The sequence below is a fragment of the Hippocampus guttulatus genome, chromosome 6, assembly GCF_054856545.1.
Source record: "Hippocampus guttulatus isolate MCC_2025c chromosome 6, RoL_Hgut_1.0, whole genome shotgun sequence".
Lineage (NCBI taxonomy): Eukaryota > Metazoa > Chordata > Actinopteri > Syngnathiformes > Syngnathidae > Hippocampus > Hippocampus guttulatus.
Genome location: NC_141266.1, coordinates 13597185 through 13620184, shown reverse-complemented (window position 1 = coordinate 13620184; position 23000 = coordinate 13597185). Strand labels below are relative to the sequence as shown.

The 23000-nt window shown below is 42.5% G+C and overlaps 1 protein-coding gene across 9 annotated transcripts in view; it reads left to right on the top strand.

The window, feature by feature from the left end:
• Positions 1-23000, top strand: part of LOC147203593 (uncharacterized) — a 37052-nt gene that overhangs the window by 7135 nt on the left and 6917 nt on the right. For 5 of the 9 annotated variants that reach the window (XM_086113855.1, XM_086113854.1, XM_086113861.1 and 2 more), the window contains exons 2-29: positions 3317-4791; positions 4917-5183; positions 5262-5366; positions 5712-5830; positions 6019-6237; positions 6344-6431; positions 7951-8103; positions 8491-8588; positions 8887-9059; positions 9149-9256; positions 9821-10003; positions 10144-10296; positions 10394-11179; positions 11446-11640; positions 11729-11947; positions 12052-12294; positions 12382-12594; positions 12692-12871; positions 12973-13206; positions 13333-13497; positions 13656-13853; positions 14011-14202; positions 14496-14528; positions 14640-14833; positions 15047-15112; positions 15202-15240; positions 15818-15880; positions 18282-18455. In XM_086113855.1, the coding sequence (XP_085969981.1) occupies positions 3325-4791; positions 4917-5183; positions 5262-5366; positions 5712-5830; positions 6019-6237; positions 6344-6431; positions 7951-8103; positions 8491-8588; positions 8887-9059; positions 9149-9256; positions 9821-10003; positions 10144-10296; positions 10394-11179; positions 11446-11640; positions 11729-11947; positions 12052-12294; positions 12382-12594; positions 12692-12871; positions 12973-13206; positions 13333-13497; positions 13656-13853; positions 14011-14202; positions 14496-14528; positions 14640-14833; positions 15047-15112; positions 15202-15240; positions 15818-15880; positions 18282-18455 (6327 nt within the window). In that variant the 5' untranslated portion in view covers positions 3317-3324. Of the gene's footprint in view, positions 1-3316; positions 4792-4916; positions 5184-5261; positions 5367-5711; positions 5831-6018; positions 6238-6343; positions 6432-7950; positions 8104-8490; positions 8589-8886; positions 9060-9148; positions 9257-9820; positions 10004-10143; positions 10297-10393; positions 11180-11445; positions 11641-11728; positions 11948-12051; positions 12295-12381; positions 12595-12691; positions 12872-12972; positions 13207-13332; positions 13498-13655; positions 13854-14010; positions 14203-14495; positions 14529-14639; positions 14834-15046; positions 15113-15201; positions 15241-15817; positions 15881-18281; positions 18456-19775; positions 22809-23000 lie in introns of those variants that run through there. The other 4 variants (XM_086113862.1, XM_086113856.1, XM_086113857.1 and 1 more) reach the window with 4 other exon arrangements.

Genomic DNA, 23000 nt, shown 5'->3' with positions numbered 1-23000 from the left:
CAAAATCTAAAAAGTTGTTCAACATATACTTAAAGGCTGTTCAACAAGTTGGAGATAGTATGTATTTCATAAACTTTTTTATGTTAATATTTTTCATTTTACTGAAAATGAATTTCGGCTCCAAATATCGGTCTTTGGCATTCTTGACTTCTAAATAATTGGTATTGCCCCCCCCCCCCCCCCTCGGAAAAAATAAAAAGATTCCTATTGCTAATGGAGACAGTGAGATGGCCATTGAAGGCAGGTAGGTAGAGATAATCTCACTCGATAACTTGGGCCTGCTTAACTCTAAACTCCTGCTAATTACTTAAGCCTACTCCTGGTGACAAGGTAAAACGCTTTCCTTATTTTAAATTGACAAAATAATGTAATGTATGCGTTCCAAACCTGTATCAGCATTCCCATTCATGTATATAGTTTTGCAACATGAATACTAATTGCACGAATTGTATGTATGTTGGGGCAAGCGTGGATACATTTGTGTCCATGTGCATATGCGTGCCATGTGTTGCAGAATGCTGTGAACATAAATAGATGTGAGCTCGTCAGTAAAGGCTAACTAATGAGTGTAAGCATCCTCAGCACAAACAGCTATTTATATACCATACCTCCTCCTCCTCATTCAGCCCTTCTGTCTCACTTCACCTCATATTTGCACACCATGTCAGAACAGCTGTTAAGCATCACTCATATATAAGTCTGAATTTTAAAAGGATTTCTTTTTTTTGGGTGGGGGGTGAGATAAATTGACATGAAATGGCAATCATCCAATCTACTTTACAAGTGAGGTCAAGGAAATAAAAAGACAAACTAATTTATGCACGATGTTTCATTCAACACAGCACATTTCCTTCACACTATTTCTTTAGGGCAGGCATGTCAAACTCATTTTTGTCACGGGCCACATCGTAGTTATGATGTCCCTCTGAGAGCTGTTCTGACTGCAAACCCATGTAAATGGGTGATCACCTTATATTTTCATATATACCGAACACATTGATGGATAACTAGGTTTGAAATCAGAAGCTAGTCAGTAATTGTTCAACTATTTTTCCATTGATTTATACGGAGGGATTGACAACCAAAATGCTTGCAAATAACATGAAGTTGACGTACATGATTTCCTTTTATGGGCCCCAAAATTTATGTTGTGGACTGGATCTGGGCCCCCAGGCCTTGAGTTTGACACCTGTGCTGGAGGGGGATTTCATTCAACTCGCTCTTGCTAGAGGGTGGCCTACTTCATCTATAATTTACCTCATTAGAAAGACTCATTATGTATTATTGAGGGCATCCTTTATTTATAGTGCAGTGGCATTTATTTTATTGGCTCCATGATGAAAAAAAAAAAAGATACAGTCCTGCACTTCAACGAGCAAGGTCACTCCTGTTATCTCCATCAGTCAAGTGGAGGCTCCCCCCTGCTCAGCTGGCCTAAAGCTAAGATGTTAGATAGGCACCTCAAAATGGAGGAGGCAGCAGGCACAAGCTCAGCTGGTCCATTAGGAGCATGTCTGCTTCCTGACAATCAGAATTGAGATGACAGAGCATTAAAAGACCCGGTGGAAGCTGTGAGCACTGATGCATAGCTACGTGCGTGCGTGTGTGTGTGTGTGTGTGTGTGTGTGTGTGTGTGTGTGTGTGTGTGTGTGTGTGTGTGTGTGTGTGTGTGTGTGTGTGTGTGTGTGTGTGTGTGTGTGTGCGTGCGTGTGTGTGCTTGTGACATGGTGTATGTTTGGTGACCTAGGGAAAAGGCCTATGGGGGGTATCTTGGGGGGGAAGGGTGGTCAGGATTAGTTATAGAGTGCAGCGTAGTTATTGGTCACTGGACACAAACAATGGGAGGGCTAAAGAGGATTTTAGTGTGTGTATGTGTGTGTTGTGTGTGCCTGTGTGCGGTTCCCCCCTTCTCTCCTACATTTCCAATGGGAGGTGCATCCATGGTATAGTGGGCCAAAGCTTGTATCCTTTGGGGCGACCCTGTGCCTAGGGACGAGTGGCCTGCCCCTCTGTCTGCCTGCCGAGCGTCTCCCCTCCCCCTAGTTCATTCATGGCGGGGGTGGGGGGGGGCTTCAACTTATATGGCGGACATTAACACTGCAACATTAGTGACCAATTAGGCAAAACGCACTGTAGTTCAGACGAGTTGTATCGCTACTGTAAGGGAAGTTTTCTCAGCCAGTAGAGGTTGCGTGATTGCATAATGCTGGCAGTTTATTTCAGCCAGTCAACGGCTTTAATCGGCAAGTAAGACCTTTCTAAATATGTGAGATCTGTCCTCTCCGCAACCCCAACAAAGTCGTGTTCATTAAACTACAAGGCTGCTTTCCTGCAACCGTCACGTATACAGTTACAATGTGCCCATTTTGAGGTTTTGTTTTTAAATATTGCAGTGTTCTCTATATGTTAAATACCGTAACTGGACAGGTCATGAGCCAAACAGTTGCTCTTGTCTACAGTCAACGTCTTGAGAAAGTTACTGTGGCTTTGATGTGACAGTTTCAAATTTTGTGTATTTTGTACCAAAGAAATTAGATAAAGTATTTATTCAGTAGGGCATAAAATCTTTTTGCAAAGCAAGCCTGACTGGCATTGGGGATTTGAATGCTCGCAATGCGTATTTTGCTGTTATCAAGCTGTTCTCGTCTGCGAGAGGGTAGAACTACATAGGTTGGTGCGCAGTGTTGACACGGATGATACAAGCGCTGCTAAAAGGCACCTACACAGTGTAGAATGCCTCCTTTGTGCCCATAAGATTTAATGAGTGTGTAACAGGCGAGGTTGTGATAGTGGACACACTATCCAACAAGAACAGCTATTGTCAAATTATGCTTGTGTGCATGCATGGCAGGACGTCCATGCATGAGTGTGTATTGCAAATGTAGTCTGTGGCTGACAGTTGGGTAACTGCCACTGAAAGGGGAAAGAAACAACGTAAAACAGCGGATTGCTAAATTGTTGATAGTAACTCAGTGAATGAATGTTCTGAAGAGGCAAAACAGGAATGTGTTATTCTTGGACTATTATTAGCTAGGAAACATTAGAAGCGTGTTCTAATTATTTTTGAGACTAACTGAAGCAAAATGTTTTGGTTTCTTTGCTACTACCAATGTTGGATGGATACACAAGCCTGTTGCCATTTATTGCATATGTTTACCAAACAGAATTACGTATGTTTACGACACACAAGATTATAGTTCATTGATCCTAATCTTGTTTGTTGTGTTTCAAGTGCAGCAGTGTTGTGCTCTGTCACATTCTGAAAAGCGCCGTGACCCGTCTACATTTCTGACTGGCTTCTTCTTCTCCATTCCAGTGGCTACCATGACAACAGAGGCAAGTGCCGTAAGCGAGGCGGACACTGAAGGCAAGCAGAAGGCTAGCGCCGCTGAACCTGAACCTGAGACCAAGCAGAGTCCAGAGGCAACAGCATCAGAGCCAGAGGGGGAACAGTCGAGCAAGAAGGCACAGGGACAGGCCGCTGAGCCTGCCTCTGCTGATGCAGCCTCCTCCCCTGAAGAGGAGCAGCTGAAGCCTCGCACCAGAACTTCTGCTGGCAAAGGCCTCTCTCGCCTCTTTTCCTCTTTCCTTAAACGCCGCTCGCAGTGCTCAGAAGGAGAGGGCTTTGAGGCAGAGAAAGCAAGGGAGGACAAGGAGGACAAAGAAGAAGAGGCTGGTAAAGCGGAAGAAGAAAAAGAAGAGAAAGTGAAAACTGAAGAGAAGGATGCGCTCCCAGAAGAGACGGCAGAATCGAAGGAGGTAAAACCAAGTGAAGAGATACAACAAAAAGAGGAAAAAAAGACTGAGCCGGATAAAATAGAGAAGAAGGGTAGTAAGAAGAAAAAGAAAGACACCAAGAAGAAAACAGAGGAGAAGGATGCAGAGACGGTGAAAACCGCAGAGGAGAAGAAGGAAGAGGAACAGGACAAGACGAAAGCGGAGGAGAAGAAAGAGGAGCAAAAAGAAGAGGCAAAGGTTGAGGAAACTGTAGAAAAAAAAGAAGAAAAAGTCGAGACAAAAGAGGAGAAAAGGACAGAAGATAAATGCACCGAAACTGAGCCTGAAAAGGAGACTAAAGAGGAGGAAAAAGTTGACAAAAGGTTATCAAAGAAAAAAGAAAAAGAGGAAAGGGTGAAGAAAAAGGAAGAGGAAAAAGCGAAGAAAAAAGCAGTGGAAGAAGAAAAGGCAAAGAAGAAGGAGGAGGAGAAAGAGAAGAAGAGAGAGGAGGAGAAGGCAAAAGAGGCAGAAAAAGCAAAGAAGAAGGAGGAGGAGAAGGCTAAAAAGAAGGAGGAGGAGGAGAAGGTGAAGGAGGAGAAATTAAAAAAGAAAGAGGAGGAAAAACTGAAGGAGGCCAAAAAGAAAGAGGAGGAAAAGTTGAAGGAGGACAAGAAAAAAGAAGAGGAAACATTGAAAGAGGCCAAAAAGAAAGAGGAGGACACATCGAAGGAGACCAAAAAGAAAGCGGAGGAAACATTGAAGGAGGCCAAAAAGAAAGAGGAGGAAACATTGAAAGAGGAGAAATCAAAACAGGTAAAAAAGAAAGACGAGGACAAATCAAAAGAGCCCAAAAAGAAGGAAGAGGAGAAAGGGAAGAAGAAGGCAGAGGATAAACCGGAAGAAGACAAAGGGAAGAAAAAACAAAAAGTGAAAAAAGGAACGCAGGAAGAGCAAAAGGGGTCAAGTGAGGCGCGGGTGAAAGCACCAATTGCTGCCCCAGAACCCGAACTTAAAACGGAGCCAGAAACCGAACAAGCTCCTGATCAGCACTCACTCAGCAGCGCCGAGATGCAGGTCAGAGGAAAAACCGCCAAGATGAGTGGTTGTCTGAAGCATGATTGTGGTCATTCATGTTACTGAGCTCACATCTTCAAACTTGTCTGTGCATTTATCTCTTCTCCCTTTCTGACATCTTCCAGCCAGCTTCAGAGGAGCCCAAGGAAGAAGCTGCAATCAAGGAGGGGCCCAAAGTAGCGGAAGAGGAGGCGGGTGCACAGAAAAAAGAGGCAGAAGCCGAAGCAGAGCAGATGGAAGCAAAGGGAGATGAGGAGCCTAACGAGGAAAAACCTGCGAAAGAAAAGAAGACCGAGAAGAAGGGTGACGATGCCAAAGGCTCCAAACGACTGAAAACAATCCAGTGCAAAGTCACTCTGCTGGATGACACTCAGTATGAGTGTCAGCTGGACGTAAGTCATCGCAACAAATGACGGGACGTTCACAAATGTTTGATTTGATCTTTCTGATTATTGCGTCTTGTCATTTAGAAACATGCGAAAGGACAGGAGCTCATCACAAAAGTTTGTGAGAACCTCAACCTGCTGGAGAAAGATTACTTCGGCCTTGCTCACTGGGAAACACCAACCAGCAAGGTCAGCTTTAAACTCAATATTCGTTTGCATGGATTAGCTAATTGATTTTATCAGTTCATTTACTGTCCTTGTCAATACGATTGATTTTTTCCAAACTTTTTTTTCTTTTACTAATGCAAAGCACGTCGCCACTGACATGTACCGCGCACACTTAGAAGGTGGTTGTGATCAGAGAAGTTGGTCACTATCAATGTCAAATATTACAGGTGCCACCATGAGGGCAACCTGAACATGTGACTGAGACACCCCGGTGAAGCCACTTCAAGCTTACTTAGTGGAGTTTTATCTGACAGTAATTTATTTGGATCATAAAATGTTCTTGACTGTTACATTTTCCTCCATCAGACATGGCTGGAACCTGCCAAGGAAATCCGAAAACAGGTGCCAGGTGCTGTCTACGAGTTTACTTTCAACATTAAGTTCTATCCTCCTGACCCGGCACAGCTTACTGAAGACCTCACAAGGTGAATTTCACTTTGGTGTTTATGCTTTTGTGAGATGGCCTCTAGACTCTAGCATCGTACTTAGGAGAGTGCATATAAATTCTGGTAATGAATAACTGTGTATCCCCCCCACACCCACCCACCCATCTGTCATGACAATGACCAAAACATCACCTCTATTATACATTCTAAGCTCTTCTCTTTTCCAGGTACTATCTGTGTCTCCAGCTGAGAAAGGATATCATGACTGGGGTTCTTCCATGTTCCTTTGTCACCCTCTCCCTGCTGGGCTCTTACACAGCACAGTCAGAGCTTGGTGAATATGACCCAGAAGTCCATGGAGCTGACTATGTGAAAGATCTCAGTCTTGCTCCTGGACAAAGTAAAGAGCTGGAGGCAAAGGTGATGGAGTTACATCGGACATATAGGTAAGCCTCCACAATGTATTACCACTTGAAGAATGTCAACCCCGTTTTTAATATTTGATTCAGAACCCATCTTCTCTTTTTTTTTTTTTTTTTTTTAATGTGGAAGGTCAATGACTCCAGCCCAAGCCGACATGCTGTTCTTGGAAAATGCCAAGAAACTTGCAATGTATGGTGTGGACATTCACCAAGCCAAGGTGATATCTGGTTCCAACAATTACCTATTATCCTATTTCCCAGCATATGGGTCACATCTATCGCATTCCATAATTAAATCCAGTCTGTGGAAACATTTGATAAATAGCGTGGAATTTGGTCCACGCTCTCGCAACAAGCTTGATCTTAGTCACTACTGATGAGAACTTCTTATTATGAGACAGAAGTATGCTTGTAGGTTGAAGGAGACCAGAGTATCATTAATTACACAAACTAGTGTGTCATATTCGTGGCCACCAAAAGCACCAGTAATTTAACCGTGGTGTAAATGTCTGAAAACAACACGCCGCCACTGTTACACCATGTCTATGAAAAATCATGGCCCATGATAACACAACCAAACATGATCATTCTAACAGACCCCCCCCCCCCCCCCCCCACTGCTACGTTTCCGCAAGTATCTTTTAATGGCGTGATACTGTAGGAAACGCTGATAACACACTCAAACTACAACTCCTATAGTGCAGCACAAAAGCTGTCCTTACAAACGACAGTCTACTTGCAATCATTCTGCCGCATAAACATTGTATCTTTGTACGCACATATTTTTGTGAGTAGCTCTTCTCTGTCATGACAATTACCAAAACATCCCCTTGCACTCACAGCACTGATGAACATCTGAAGCCCATGCTGAGAATCTCACAACCACACAGAACCTTACTTCCAAACACAAGCAAACTTGTTTCCCAAAAAAGACGCCGAGATGCTATCATTCCAACATGGCGAAAAGCACAAATTTTCTTTGTTTTCACACTTTTTTGGGCAGCATAATTCTACTTTAAATTTGTATAATTTTGACAAGAGATACTGTATATTATTTCAAGTTCGGCCTCGGGTGTGGTTTGCCTTTGAATTACCTACAAGTCTATAAAGGTTCTCACATTTTAATGCCTCGAGCCCCTTTGTATTTTAAAGATATCTTCCATGATGATGCGACAGCTTGTGATTCACATCAGTAACATCCAGATTTTATTTACAAAATCAAATTGATGTCGACGGCCCGGTGGTCCAGTGATTCACGTGTCGACCTCACAGTGCAGAGGTACCGGGTTCAATTCCAGCTCCGTTCTCCCTGTGTGGAGTTTGCATGTTCTCCCCAGGCCTGCGTGGGTTTTCTCTGGGTACTCCAGTTTCCTCCGACATTCCAAAAACCATGCATGGCAGGCTGATTGAACACTAAATTGTCCCTAGGTGTGAGTGTGTGCGTGGATGGTTGTCCGTCTCTGTGTGCCCTGTGATTGGCTGGCAACTGGTTCAGGGTGGTCCCCCACCTACTGCCCAAAGACATTTGGGATAGGCTCCAGCACCCTCCGTGACCCGTGTGAGGATAAGCGGATCGGAAAATGGATGGATGGATGAAATTGATGTCAGGTGTCTCTCAGTAAACATGCTTTTGAACCTCATCGTGTTCGAAAGTCTGCCCCCTAGTGGACGGAATTTAAAAACGCAGAACTTTGCAATGGCCAGCTCATTGTGACCCGTTTGTTTGTGCTTTTGCAGGATCTTGATGGTGTTGACATTACACTTGGAGTTTGCTCTGGTGGCCTGATGGTTTATAAGGACAAGTTGAGAATCAACCGGTTCCCTTGGCCAAAAGTTCTCAAGATCTCTTACAAGCGCAGCAGCTTCTTCATTAAGATCCGTCCATCTGAGGTCAATGACAGTACACATTTTCCATCCGTTCCACTGTTGAATTGTGTATCATGTGTCTTCTTCATAAACCAAATCAGTTTAAAAAAAAAACAAAAAACAGCTCTTTTTTTTGGGGACTCTGCATTATATTTTGTGATCCTGATGGATTAATTACTTTTTTCGCTTTCTGAATGTTTTAATTGAGCCCTAATTAAGTATACTCTTCATATTTTAAATTACAGAAATTGAATATAATAGCCTGTCTGCCCGCACAGGAGTTAGACTGTACTCATGCGACCTTGCTCCGGGGTAAATGTCATGCTTCATGCTGCGTGGCAGACTAATGTGATCAACCCATTGTGACCCCTTTTGACTCTGCCTCAATTGTTTTGTTTTCTTCTCACATAGCAAGAGCAGTATGAAAGCACAATCGGCTTCAGACTACCAAACTACAAAGCCTCGAAGAAGTTGTGGAAAGTTTGCGTTGAACATCACACCTTCTTCAGGTATGAACAGGTTGAGCTTGACCAGTTTGAATGTCATGCCCCTTCTTGCCAACACATGCCCGTCCTCTGCATAATTGGCTCACTGCAGCCTAATCCGTGAAATTGGCTCTCTGTCCTTTTGACCAGCGACATTGCACTCGTCCCGACCTTAGAATGAACCATCTAAGTGTCAAAGTTCTTGCTTACCAAGTTACGCAACACTGCCAATTTTGGAATTCGAAACCATCGACAGTCGTGCAACTGTAGGCTTGCTGCTTCGATGGTCAACGCAAATTGAAGAAATGTTTCTGTTCCTCAGGGTATCAACAACTGAGCCTCCCTCGTCACGTCGCTTCCTCGTCCTGGGCTCCAAGTTCAGGTACAGCGGGCGCACCCAGGCACAGACCCGTCAAGCCAGCTCCATGATCGACCGCCCTGCCCCTCGCTTCACACGCTCTGCAAGCAAACGCCTCTCCCGTAATTTAGATGGAGGTAGGTTTGAGAGCCCAACCTTTGTGCTGCACAAAGATTTCTTCATTAAACCATGAATGCAGAAAGATACTGTTCTTTCGGCCCAACAGCTGGAGAGAAGACTCTCCAGAGCCTCACAGCATCAACCAGGTGTGAGGTTGATGACTGGTCATCATTGCTTGTTTCTGAAAAGCCCCACCCTTTCCTTGAATTTCCAGGTACCCAGAATTGTGTGGAGCATTGCACCTGGCAAGGTTCATTTCGCTTACTAATAGCAATATGTTTTCATTTAATGTACCAATGGATCCTTCCTTTGCCATCATGATTAATCCTCTGACCAAATAAGACCATTCAAATATGGGTGACAGTGTCAGTTCTGTGAACTGTTCAGCCACCCTCTTTGTCCTCCCCCTGGCATGATCCCAGCATATCTTTGGACGCTGCAAAATACGCCGACTGATCCAGGCTTGACATTGGTTTTTCGTCTTGCTCAGAAGTCGCAGCTTGATCTCATGCAATGTGGTCAGCAGCTTTGTGCACATTGTCTTAACTTGGATCCCCTTTGTGCAACCATCCCTGCTTCAATGACTTCTTGAAACAGCGTTGCCATTTTTGGGGACAGCATTTCTGCTTAATGGCCACGTTCAAAACACTTACGTTGAGCTTTCTCACTAACCGCTGCTTACTGGGCTCACCGAAACCTTGCTCAAATGCTTTTCATGTAACTTGAAACACCAGAAAGCGTCATCACATAATGGCATCATTCCATCATGTCTTCACAGCCAGAGGTGAGTCTGAACAGACAATTATTCAGTCCTGGAATACTCAGGCAGGCAGTCGGCCGTGGTGGGAGCTTTCGTATGATGCAGAGCTACAGACGAGAAAAGAAGACGACTGGGCTACCCTGGTTGAACGAGATCCTCCTTTTCCCTTTTCCCCATCTTTTGAGTTTGTAAAAGGGCCAGGTATGAGCATTTGTAATGCCTGCTAGCTTCAGGAACATATTTGCCTTCACAGGTGTGCTCAGTGTACATTTATTGAACACTTTTGTCATTCTGTATTTTTCCTTATTTGGTCTGTCTTACTTTTCTTCTCAAATTGTCAGCTAACATCAGCTTGGCAAACATGAGCTTTATTGACAGGCTATTGCAACCAGCACAGGAACGACACCGTGATTGGTTCCTCTACTTTGATCGAAGCTCCAGCTTGTCCTTGTATAAGCATGTCGATAAACCTCAGCGTGAGTCACTGTGTGATGGTATGTTTTGCAAGCAGACATTTTCTATGGTCAATGAGACATAACACCTATTTTTGCATCTCGTTTCGTGTTCCGTTCCTGCTTCTCTTCCATGCAGCCCAGCTCCAGGTGAAGGATGAGGAGACAGAGTGTGTCAAAGGGCAAGAATTGACAGACGAGGAGGTCAATGAGAGGCTAGAGGAGATGGTGATGATGGTGGAGAAGCTAGAAGAGATGGAGGAGTTGGAGAGGAAGCTGAAGAAAGTTAGAGATTTAGAAGAGAGGCTACAAGAAGTAGAAGAAATGTCAGGTAGGATCCAAGAAGTGATTGAAGAGGAATTAGGGGAACAAGAAGTTGCCAAACTAGAGGAAGAGGAAGTACAGAAGGAAAGTAAAGCCATAACTCGGATGGTGCTGAAAAATTCTGTGAGGATTGTGAGTAACACGAATGAGGGTGAGGAGCACGATGAGTTAGAGGAGCAAATAAAAGAGGTGTTTCTAAAGGGCCTTTTGCCCGAGGAAGACGATGCTCAAAAAGAAAAAGATGAACATTTATTTGATTATAGTCTGAGAGAGAAGCTACGTCAGATAGAAGAAGAATGGAAAGATGAGGTGGATACCTCTTCTCAGGTGGCTTATCAGACGGTGGTGAGCACTAAGAAGAGAGTTACTTTTGTGGATCAGAGCCCACAGAGGCTTGATGCTATGGAAGATAGGCTTCTAAAGATAATCTCAGAAAAGACTTCCCAAAATGGTGAGATTGGGTTGAAGACAGAAATATTGGAGGAGGGAGCTGAGAGGGAAGTTACTGAGGTTGAAAGTGGATCTTCACCAGACAACGACATGGATACGTGGTCCCTGCTTTTTGACCGTCTACCATACGCACCTGTTATCAAACCTTCAGGTACATCATTGAGTATTTGAAATCGAGCTTTGTTCTACTTGTCTACTTGTCTATTTGTTCTACTTGTAGATTGTAGCGCTAACCATAAAACACATTGCTGATGCTTTCTAAATTTAGATTTGACGGATTTTCAACTGGTTTGCACTTGTAAACAAAATTTGCAACGGCTTCCTGCAAATGTCAACAAGCTTTGCCTCTTTTTGGGCTTTGGTGCAAGTTGTTTATCACTTAAGTCCAAGTATGTCATTTTTCTTCACCTTGTTCAGTTACATCAGTGAAGCATGGTGCGTTGGATGAGGGGGAGTTTTTCACCTCAAAATCGGGGGTTACAGCAGTTGAGGATAAAAGGGTCCAACTAGAAGAACGACCAGTAGAAGACATTCCACCGCCACAGACCTTTCTAGAAAGAGAAGATGACTGGTTTGTGTTGCTGGATTGTGTTCCCAGATTTGTCAAACCAGGTACTGCTACTTTCCCTTGTGCCGCTTTGCAAAACACTTGAGCTTTCTTGTGCCTTGTTCTCATGCTCGCATATTTTGCTCATATCAGTGACCTTGAAGAAAGCAGGCCAGATGGAGGCAGAAAGTTTGGTCTGTCTGGTTGAAAAGCATGAGGAGTTTAGAGAGGTGAAACTTGAAGAGACAGAGATGAGGAAAGAGGCACCAACATATCTTCAAGAAAGCCAACAACAGCCGGTGAAAGAACGAGATGATGACTGGTTTGTGTTGCTGGATGTTGTTTCCAAAGAAACGGCTTATGTAGCTCCAGGTATTGCTACGGTCCCCTGCATTGCTTCACAACTTCACAACAACAAACTGTTGCTTTGAGCTTTGCTGCCATTTTTAATCTAAAAGCCCTTCTCCAACATGTAGGCTCTACAGGTTTGTATCTTGTAGCTGCTGTTGATGTGTCTGCTGAAGAAGATGCCTCTTTGACTGACGTGATAGTTGAAATGAGGGACGAGCCCGAGGATGTATTAATTAAAGAGACAGAAATAAAAGAGGACCTGAGCCAAAATGAAGTCACAATGCTGTCACAAAGTTTCAGAGAAATAGACGACGATTGGTTTTTACTGCTGGACGTTCCCACCAGAGAGCTCCAGTTTGTACCTCCAGGTATTGCTGACATCCCACATTCCCTTGCTTACTTCATGCAACCTTCGCTGATTGAATATCTTTCTTCACATCCTTGCTTTGGTCAAGTGACCCAGGCCGGGTACGCTCAGACTTATGCTGAAAAAGGCATTTCTACTCTGGTTGAAGAAAGAGTGGAGGTTGTAGTAGAAGAGATGGCGCGAAAACAAGAGGCTTCTCAAAACACAGAGCTGAAAATATTCCCGACGGTCTTAAACAGAGATGATGACTGGTTTCTGCTGCTGGATGTTGTTCCCCGAGAAAGGGCCTTTGTGCCCCCAGGTACCCACATCCATCTTACGTTTTATCTTTTGTGGTTTTCTCACATGCCAGTGCAACAAAGGAATGAAATTTTCTTAAATACTTTCCCTACTAATAGCAGCTAAGATCTATCCAGATACTGGGCCTGTGATTGAAGCGAAAGGCATAGAGCCGACACCGCTACCGGTTGGTTTGGACCAAATGAGAGCGCGCCCATCCCAACCACAGCCAGAGAAAGATGATGACTGGTTTGTGGCATTTGATGCCGTTCGTGATGAGGCGTTTATACGACTAGCAGGTATCTCGTTTGTGTTTGCGCTCACCGACAACAGAGCACATTTGCCTTTGATTGGCCGATAGAAACACTCCTTTCCTTTTGGCTTTGTCTGCTTGTGCCAGACGCCCCTGTTGAAGTAACTCCAGTTGTGAGGAAGCCCTTTGAGGCTGAGGCGTTCACCACTGGGACTCGAAAATGGGAGATGATGGTAACTGGTGACAACACCAGGCTTGTTGAGACACGAATTACAGAATTCAGGCCACTTGTACCAACATCAGGGAGAGAAGGAGAGGACGATTGGTTTGAAGTGTTCGAAAAACAAACAATCCTAGAAAAGACAGCTCCTGTACCATCAGGTATCCATCTTTAAATGTATCCTCATGAACACTTTTTAAACCCTACACGTTAACGAGAAAGAATCAGTTACACAGTGCAACGACTGCAAGTTTCATTTCATATCTGCGTTATGTACACATTTTCAGCTGCTGTGGTTGAGCATCTCGTGGATGACACCGCAGTTAGAGCAACAACACAAAAATCCAGCAGAGAAGAAGTGAGGCTGCCAGTGAAGTTAGTTGAAATTAAACCACAACCACGACAAGTGGATGATGACTGGTTTGTGATTTTAGATGCAGTAAAAGTACCAGGTATGTCTGTTTTAACAACGCACAAAGCAGAGTTTGATTTATATTTCAGCACAGGTTTTTTTTTTCTATACGTAGAAGTTAAAACGAATCACCTTTTGTGACTAAGCTTGATTTGACGTTTTTTTGTTGTTGTTGTTTTTTTTTAAATTCTACAATAGTGGCTGAACCTGTCCAAAGGTATCCTGATGTAGCTGCACCCAAAGCTTGGTCAGTCATAGAGCAAAAGTCACTGCAGAGAATTACTGCAGTAGAGCAAATGTGGACGCAAGAGATGTTGCATCAGCAACCATTTCAAACGCGGACAAAGATGGTGGATGATTGGTTTACTCTTCTAGATGTGGTTCCTAGGAAAAAAGGTATATTGGAAAGGACTCGTTCCTTCATGCAAACATTTGTCACATTACTGGGTCAGTTTACGGAGCTATTTGGCTTTTCAACCAGAGCTTGTGGTTGCTCTAGTTCATCGTAAATGTTTGTGCCTTAATGTATTTTAATGATATTCTGTGACATTAGCCGCCATCCCTGAGCGCCTCAGATTCCCGGCAGAAGTTCCGAGAGTGATAAGCTCTGAGACCAAAACAAGGATTTCTCTTTCTGAGAGACCCCAGTTTGAAAAACAGATCCAGGAAGAAAGACGTCTCCTCAAACATACTCATGTCCATGACGATTGGTTTGTTCTACTCGACTTTGCCCCCAGAAAGCCAGGTATTCTGCCTTTTATTGATGTGCGACTCGCACTTGGTTTGGCTTCTTGACCCCTGCTTATTAACATCAAATCAAGATGGATGATGGCTGACCATCGCTTAAGGATGTCATATCACCTCCTAATTACACTTTCTCAGTCACATTGAGCCTCGTAGCTCCTCGCTTCCTCACAAGAACTCTACTGCAACTTCTCATTCTTTCCACTTGGTGGTATTTTGTGTGTGCTTTGCTGAAGTTATCAATGAAGGAGAGTTCAAGGTAAAGTATCCCACAGTATGTGCTCTTTTCCCTAGAAACTCGCGGAAAGATATCGAGGCAACAGCAATGTAAGTGTGGAGTTTGTGTGTGTGTGTCTTTTTTTTTTTTTAGATACCGGTAATCTGTTTTTCCCAACATTAATTTCCATTGAGCTCTGTTCCGCTTTCTCTTGTGTCCAGTGGTGATCACACAGAGAAGCACCCGTCCTGTCAGCGCTCCAGTCTTCTCCCAAGCCGCTTTGGCAGAGGCTGGAATTCCAATGGCACCGTGGGAGCAACCACAGACCTCCACTCCCATCAGGACAGGAATCAAAGAGGAAGGGAAACTTGAGGTCACTTTAGAAGTTGTTGAGCCATCAAGAACTGAGGACAAGGTAGTCCTTCAATTTTTACCTTTGTGCTTTCAAGTGTTTACTGCTTCACAAGTATATTTTAAGTCCCTCTTAGAAAAACTGCTGCCTCATGAAATTTGTCATAAGATTGCTCAAAAATAGTGATTACCATTCAAATATTTCCATGAATGAGAAATAAAATGCGAAATGACCAATCAGGGATTGTTCTCTGAACTATGTCTCTTGCTGCTGTAGTCAGCAGTATGGACTGACCAAAGAATTGACTCCTCACTGACACTTTCCATCAATGGGGACATTCAGGTTAGTGTCAGACTCCAGCCTCAGAGACATGTTTCCATTCAAGACAACAAGTGGTAGGTATGCTAACATGTCTCCCTCTCTCCTCGCAGTCTGAGGTGACGAGCAGAGAGGTGGTGCAGTTGAGAAAGGTCAGATTCTTAGACGTGTGTGTCGCTTCTCCATTTCTGCGGACAATTTGCTGCGTCCAAAACAATTCCATCTTCTTCTCATACAGTATGCAAACATGTAGCTCGGCCATACGATGTTCGGGGCATCTGCAGTTTATTGGATAGAACATGCAAGAATGAATAAAACATAATTTGCAAGCCATATGGACCGTGTACACGTATTTGTATTCGTGCCTCAAGATTGTACACACGTTTGCCTTTGACGACATTATTATCCTCATCGCATGACGTTGCAATCCCTGGAATGCATTTGCATGGATCTTCTGTGCATTTAGGATTGGTCATGATAATCCATTCTGTATTTCCACTCGTGTCACCACAAATGCTTGTTTCTTTCGTTAACATCAGACTAGAGGACGTAATCCTGTAGGGACTTGATGAATAGCCTCAAACCGTTTTGCATGTCGACTCTTTGCAGCTCCTTTGTTTTCAATTAACACTCGAGTGAACGTCATAGCACGCTTGTCTGACGTGTAGCTACCTTCATAGGAAACTGACACCCTGACTCCTCCCTTTTTGTTCTGTTCATTTTTCACAGAAAAGGGCTAAGAAAATTGAGGGTGACTCAATTTATATGAGGCATAGCCTTTTAATGTTGGAGGTTTGTATCCCCACTGGAGATGCCACGTCTCTCGCTTTATTTTCTTGCTCTTTGGCGCCCTGGCTGCTGTTTCATATCACGCTTGCATGAAGGCTTGATTTTGGACTCACATCAGAATTCATCATGTCTGATAGGCTATTTAGATTACAGATTAAAGAAATGTGTATTTATGCCAATTCTAATCCACTTGTTCCAGGAGTTTGCTACTGAACGCTGAAGGCCTCTGCCAAGAAGGCTGCTCTTCTTGATTCTTGCACTGATTATACTTAACAGTCCATAAAACGATCCTTCGAGTGAGGGGCAGCAAGCAAAATCACATTTATTTATTTTTTTTATCTCAAATGCACGGCGGTTCAAAACCTAAAGCACACTTTCGGTTGACGTCTGAACAGGGTAAATATTTATTGAACTGACTAGAACAAAATGTTTTGAACAGAACCTTGGGAAAAAAACACAGATCTGAAAGAAAGCGATGTACATAAAAAAGGCCTCCATCATTAAGATAACATTAAGATTGCGGGTGCCTAATGTTCAACATCGCAGCTGTTGCACTGCGTTATGGGATTTGTAGGTTGTGTTTGTGTGTCATGATCGCGCTTCACATCGCGTTATTGAAGAAAAACGATAGTGTGCCGTGTTAGGGAATAGGAGATGTTATCCAGCATGCTTTGCTGTCATCACAATGATCACTTTCTTGTTATTGTGCCTGTTTCATGCGGGTTTTTTTTTTTTTTTTTTTTTTTTTGTACCGACAAATGTAATAGTTGAAGTGCTGTTTCTCGTAGTACAGTGTACGGTCAGATTAAACGGGGATAGGTTGACTGTATCAACCGGTGATACAGTCTAGCGCAGGGGTGTCAAACTCATTTCATATTGTGGGCCGCATACGGCCTCGGTCGATGTCAAGTGGGCCAGACCATTAAAATTATACCATACTCTGCTATAAATAACCAAAATATGTCTTTCCTTTGTTTTGATATAGCGACGCACAAGTACATGAGGAAAATGTTGAAATGTACCTACATTTCATTTACCTAACATTTCATAAAACACCTTAGATTTCCTTCGACAAATGTGCAATTTAATTTTATCATTCACATATATGCAGTGCAACTGATCCCACTGATTGTACAAAGGCACAAAACTTGAACAATTAGTATTTAAAAATATAGTCATGCATTTTAAGATTAAACAAGATTTATAAAGAAAGGATTTTTTTAAACCATTTACACATGTGCATATGAAATCTAAATGTAACCCCCACCTACACTTTACAAACGAAAGAGAAAACAATGACTAGCGGTTAATACATGAATTGCATCTTAATAAAAATATTCATTTTGTGTCTTTTATGCTTTTTTTTCATTTTTAAATTATCCCGCGGGCCTGATCGAACCCCCTCGGGGGCCGGTTCCGGCCCGCGGGCCGTATGTTTGACACCCCTGGTCTAGCGTCATTACACACACACGCTTGTCTTATTAATCAAGGAGGAACCTACAAATAGAACGTGCAGGTGTGGTGTATGCTTGTGACTTTGCTCACCTGGGCTGAGATTTTCACATATGTGATATTTCAATAGACCATCAGGATCCTCCTGTTATGCTTATGCCCTTTCTCTCGCCATGCTTTTGCCATCTCATTTGCTAATTTGCTTAAAACGCATGCATTGACAGTCTGTGCAGTTCTGCAACTAAAATTCATCTACTAATGGAATTCTAATTTAGCATTCGTTATTAGCGATTAGAGATGAAAACAAAGTAGGCTGTAATTATTCCCTGTGCATATTCTAAGGATTTACATCTAGGGACACTTAACATTAAGTTGCTCTATGCACCACAGTTAATGATTAATGGCAGTTCCTTACGAAAGCTTTGGCTACATTATGTGTGATTGCACATCCATAGCGATCCACTTGATGCTACATGTTCAGGGTTATTGCTGCTTTGTTCAAAGTTGTTGTTTTTTGTGAAGGCTGACCTTCATCGACCTGGCTGCAGTTTTCACTTTCACTGATTGGCAGCATGTTTGCCAGATTTTTGCAAGCATCATGCAAGGCACTATATCAGTCTGATTTAAAGCTTTACAGTCAACTCTGTTTGACAAATCACGGCACAGGTTGGAACATCATTTGATCAAGTCACGTAACTTTGCATTATGCAATGAGTCTCAATCCATTGATCAGTCATGTGAAACGCACAATCCAGAATATTTAAAATGCGTCTCATTTACGGTTTGTCGAAATTGAATCACTAACTTTGCTTTTGCTTAGTCAAATTTAATCAAACATTTACCAAAGCTGATGATAATCCCTGATTAATTTTCTCCACACCCGTCCTTTTTTCTAGCCTGCTGTCATATTCCATATTCATCAATCTTTCCCTTTACTTCCTTCCCTTTGTAGGAGTTTGATAAGCCTCATGAGGACCTGCTCAGGCATCACGCCAGTGTCAGCGAGCTGAAGAGGAACTTCATGGAAGCTGTGCCAGACTCCAGGCCCAGTGAATGGGACAAGCGTCTGTCCACCCACTCACCATTACGTACTCTGGGTGTCAATGGTCAGCCCGGTGCAGATGGGGTAGGTGTCACGCATCAAACGACACATCATTGTATGACACAAATTGAAAAGGAGAAACACACACACAGTGGTTCAAATACAGAAAATGTGCGTACACATGCATGCATCGTATCATCAGATATCCGACATCTACTCATAGTTTGACAGCTATCAAGAATGGTGTGTGTGTTTGGAAAGCATCACAAGAGTGTGTGCTATTATCCATGTGCAAATTGGACGCTGTTTTTATTTATTTATTTTTCATCACTGTTCCCTGTGACCAAATTGGTTTAAATGGCAAAGTATTTGATGAGGGTCCCTCAGGTTGCTTTCTTGGTTGATGGTTTGATAGTAACGGTCTGCGTGCGCATGTTAAGACCTATTCATGGCGATGGCATGCAAGATGCAGCACACGCATGATCTGATGAAGAATGGTGGTTGGACTGGTTGAATAGGGGCTGCATTTGTTTGTTGTCACTCAGTCAAGTCTGATGTGGATGAGGCATCTTTGGGTTTCTGCCGACATGCTTCATCGGACATGCATCAGATTTTCCTGACATGTCCACATCGCATGCTGACAGACGTGACGCATGACAATGGGAAATGAACCTCTCCCCCGGAGGATTTGCACGTTCTCACACAACACACAGTTTACTTCCCTCCTCTCTTCATCATGCCTTTTCTGCTTTTATGACAGTTTTGCTTTGCACCCTTCTCTTTCCACGCTGCTTTTACACTTCACTGCTGCTTTCTTCGAGCCTTACTTGTTCCTGAAGAGAGAAGCATTGACAGCTGCGATCGATTTTTTTACCCTTTAGCCACCATCAAAATCGTGAACTAGATCCTAAATAGAATCAAAGGTAATCGTCAATTGTGTCTTACATAATCTGATTAGAAACATCACACCAATATTGCATTTTGGATGGATGGAGTATACTTTCTGGTGTAGCTCCCGTTTCACTGCTCTCATAATGTCTGCACTTGAAGAAACCATTACAACTAAATATCCGTAATGAGCAGGAGAATTACATGAAATTATGCAATGTAGTGTGTAATGTAATTATGTAAGGCACGTAAAAGAGTACCTGAAAGAAAGTCGAAGTGAGAATGTCTTTTTATTAATTTATGAAAAAAACAAACAAAACAAAAATGCATGTTAAAATGCATGTGCTAACAATTCCATGTTTGGAATACGAGGATCTGCAGTTTAAAATTCAAACAAACACTTGCCATGTTTTTATCTAAATTTCAAACACTGCCAATTTAGCATTTTTGCAAGTTCAATGGCCATCAAAACTCCTCCCTCTCATCTCTCTCCCCTGCTTCCCCTATCCCCTTCAGTTTGTCACCCGCCTCCCGCGCGGCCCCCTGCTCGACTTCTACTCCAAACGCAGCTGAGGGGCCGTCTGGACTCTGTGGAAGTCCCACACAGGCGTGAGTGTGACCTGCGGAGACAGAACCCAATCACCTGGCCATCTCTCTTTCTCTTCTCCGTCCCTCCGCCTACTCTCTCACATCACTTGTAGCATTCCTCATTTCTCATCCTCCCACTCGAGAAGACATCCCCCCCCCCCCCTCTCCTTCGTGGAACAAGACTATTACCTTTTCTGTTTCTTAACACGCTATTTCCAAACAGACTGATTAGAACTGGAATTTAATCCAACATTGTTTTACATCTTCTCGGACCTTCTGTTGGACTCAAACACATTTTTGTTTGACATCGTATTGCCTCTCCAACCGACTTTTATTCACATTGCGAAAGAAAGACATATTTATTGAAATCAGCCAATAGTTCTGGTGTACTGAGACATTCATCAAAATCTTTGTCATTGTTTCTGTGATGAGAATCCACAAGGCAGCTATATTGTAATACTCAACCTTTTTTTTTTTTTACACATGTTGGTCAAGTGTAGCAACTGCATGAGTCTTCATGCATGACCAAAGAATAAAAACATTCCATTTACACGTCACTGGTTGTGTATTCATGCATTCTGAATTTTTTATGTGTGCATTTTATCATGTCAAAATATTTATTGAAATGTAATTGGTGTATAAAAAATGATGCCCATGTTATGAAAGTAAAAAAAAAAAAAGAAACTTTTGCAACATTCTGTATAATTACAGAACATGTAAATCATACCGCCAAACATGGAGTAACACGTCTCTTTCATCATCAAGGTAGATTGATGTCTGATGGAAGCAACCAAGTAGTAACTTAAAGGGTACCTCCGACCGCTCATTTTGAGGAATTGATGGGGAAGCAACGCACCATTGTAAAGTTTAATAAATATCTGCTGTTCCCATCTTTTTGTCTAGTCTTATATTTGCCAAAACGGCACGACCGCAATCACTCTGGTTAATTTTAATGCAAGGCGCCATAGTAGGAATGGATCTGATGTCACATCGTCGACCGGGCCTCCCCTTGCCAGTAGTTATTGAGTGATACGCTAGATTGTTGCTGTTGTTTTTGTCATATACTTTGTAGTACTTTGAGGCTGGACTCGTACCTCAAATCCGTGATCGCTGTTCGTTAATCATTTAACCACCGAATCCTGGATCCATACGAATGCATTACTAATGTTAATTTCCCTGAAAAACACATTATAATCCAAAACAAAGTAACATCCATTTTTATCATGAGGGTGAAATAAATGAATTTTGACAATACTTTATATACACCATATGTTGTATAAAACGCTTGCCAAAGGCTCAAATTCACTTTTTGGAACACATTTAGAGTACACATGCATGTTATCGGCAACACAGCATCAACCGTTAGTTTAAAATAGTTACAGTAATTTAACCACCAATACGCTACTCAGTTCGTGTCACCACCAATTTGTGTGTATCGCTACCGCATTGTTTTTTCGCTTATTATTGAGACATCCATGTGCTTTGAATTCCGCCATGATAGCTTTTAGACCAGAATCCTGTGCGAGCAGGTACTGCCAACGGCAGCCAATATCGATCCAGATTTGCCTTTCAACGACGCTACGTCACAGCTCCGCTTCCTGCAGACCAAGAAGGAGCAAGTATGTCTGCATTCGTTAACTGCCATGGCCTCTCCGACAAATAGGTCCCGCAAGCTATAATAAGCTTGCTTTAATACAACCAGTGTTATCAAAATGCCTTTGGGTGCAATTTTTCTTGATAAACCACATTCACATTTTGTCATCTGACAATCACAGGTACCCTTTAAGTTTTTTGTTTGTTTGTTTGTTTTTTAAACTACCCGTGGTCTTGTGTAGTTTACCGTATATCCTCAAATAGTGACCACCGTTTCAATTCACCAGGCATAAGCATAATCTTCTTGAACACAAACACTGTGCTTCATGTCTCTTTTTTTCCTTTTCTGGAAAAAAATACGAGGTGATACCATAAGAACCGTATTTTCCGCACTATAAGGCGCTTCGGGGTATCAGACGCACCTTCAATGAATGGCCTATTTTATTTTAAGACTTTATATGTATATATATATATATATATATATATATATATATATATATAGGGAGCACCACATTATAAGGCGCATAGCATAGAAGCTACAATAGTGGCTGAGGTTACATAATGCAGCCACTAGATGGAGCTATGCTAAAGAGAATACAATACAATGCACTAAATTCAGCTTCATTTATGTAGCGCTTTCACAACCGCTGCAGCTGTAACAAAGTGCTTTACAGATCATTGAAAATAGTACATCCAAGAAATCTGAATATTGATCCATATATAAGACGCATCGGATTATAAGGTGCACTGTCGGCTTTTGAGAAAATTGAATGCTTTAGGTGTGCCCGATAGTGCGGAAAATACGACACCTTACTGTAGCCACATTTCTAACAAGTGGGACAGTATGTTTTATGTGCTACGGCTCCACCACATATGTAAAGGCGCCATACCAATATTTGTCTAAATAGTGTGGCATTTTGGCAGCAGTGCGGTGTGTAACTCGCCACTGAAGACAAACACTCTGACTCTTGACTATGGACATCCTCTGTGAAAGTTAAACATTAAGGTGGTTAAAAACATTGCTTTATTTTCAAAACTACCAAAGATACGTGTGTTCGATATAAACAATTCACAGCTGCAGCTGTTGTGAAAAACGCTACATAAATAAAGATGTATGGGAAAATACAATCAACAAAATGAATGTCAATGAGTAGGGAAGAGTTATTCCCTCGTTGGATTGCACCAATTAACAGGCATCGCTTTGTCATGCCCGAACCATTCGCAGCACCTGGTACTGTACTTTTGGGTAAATAATAAACCCCTAAGGCCACTATTTGAGGAAATATGGTACACAGATATAGGATTGATAATAACAATGACTATGACTTCTTTGTACCAATATTAATAATAAACAAACATTTAAATCTCTGTCTGTATTGTTTGGTGTCATATCAGCTTTGTTTGGTGTCATGTCAGGTTGAGTCTCTTGGATTAATTGAATTTTGTCACTGGGATCCTGTATACCCGCTATGCATCCATGTTTTGTTAAGATCTAGCATTTCAATGATGTACCCCTTAGCGCAAAGGGGGTGTCCAACTCTGTTCATCGTGAGCCCCATA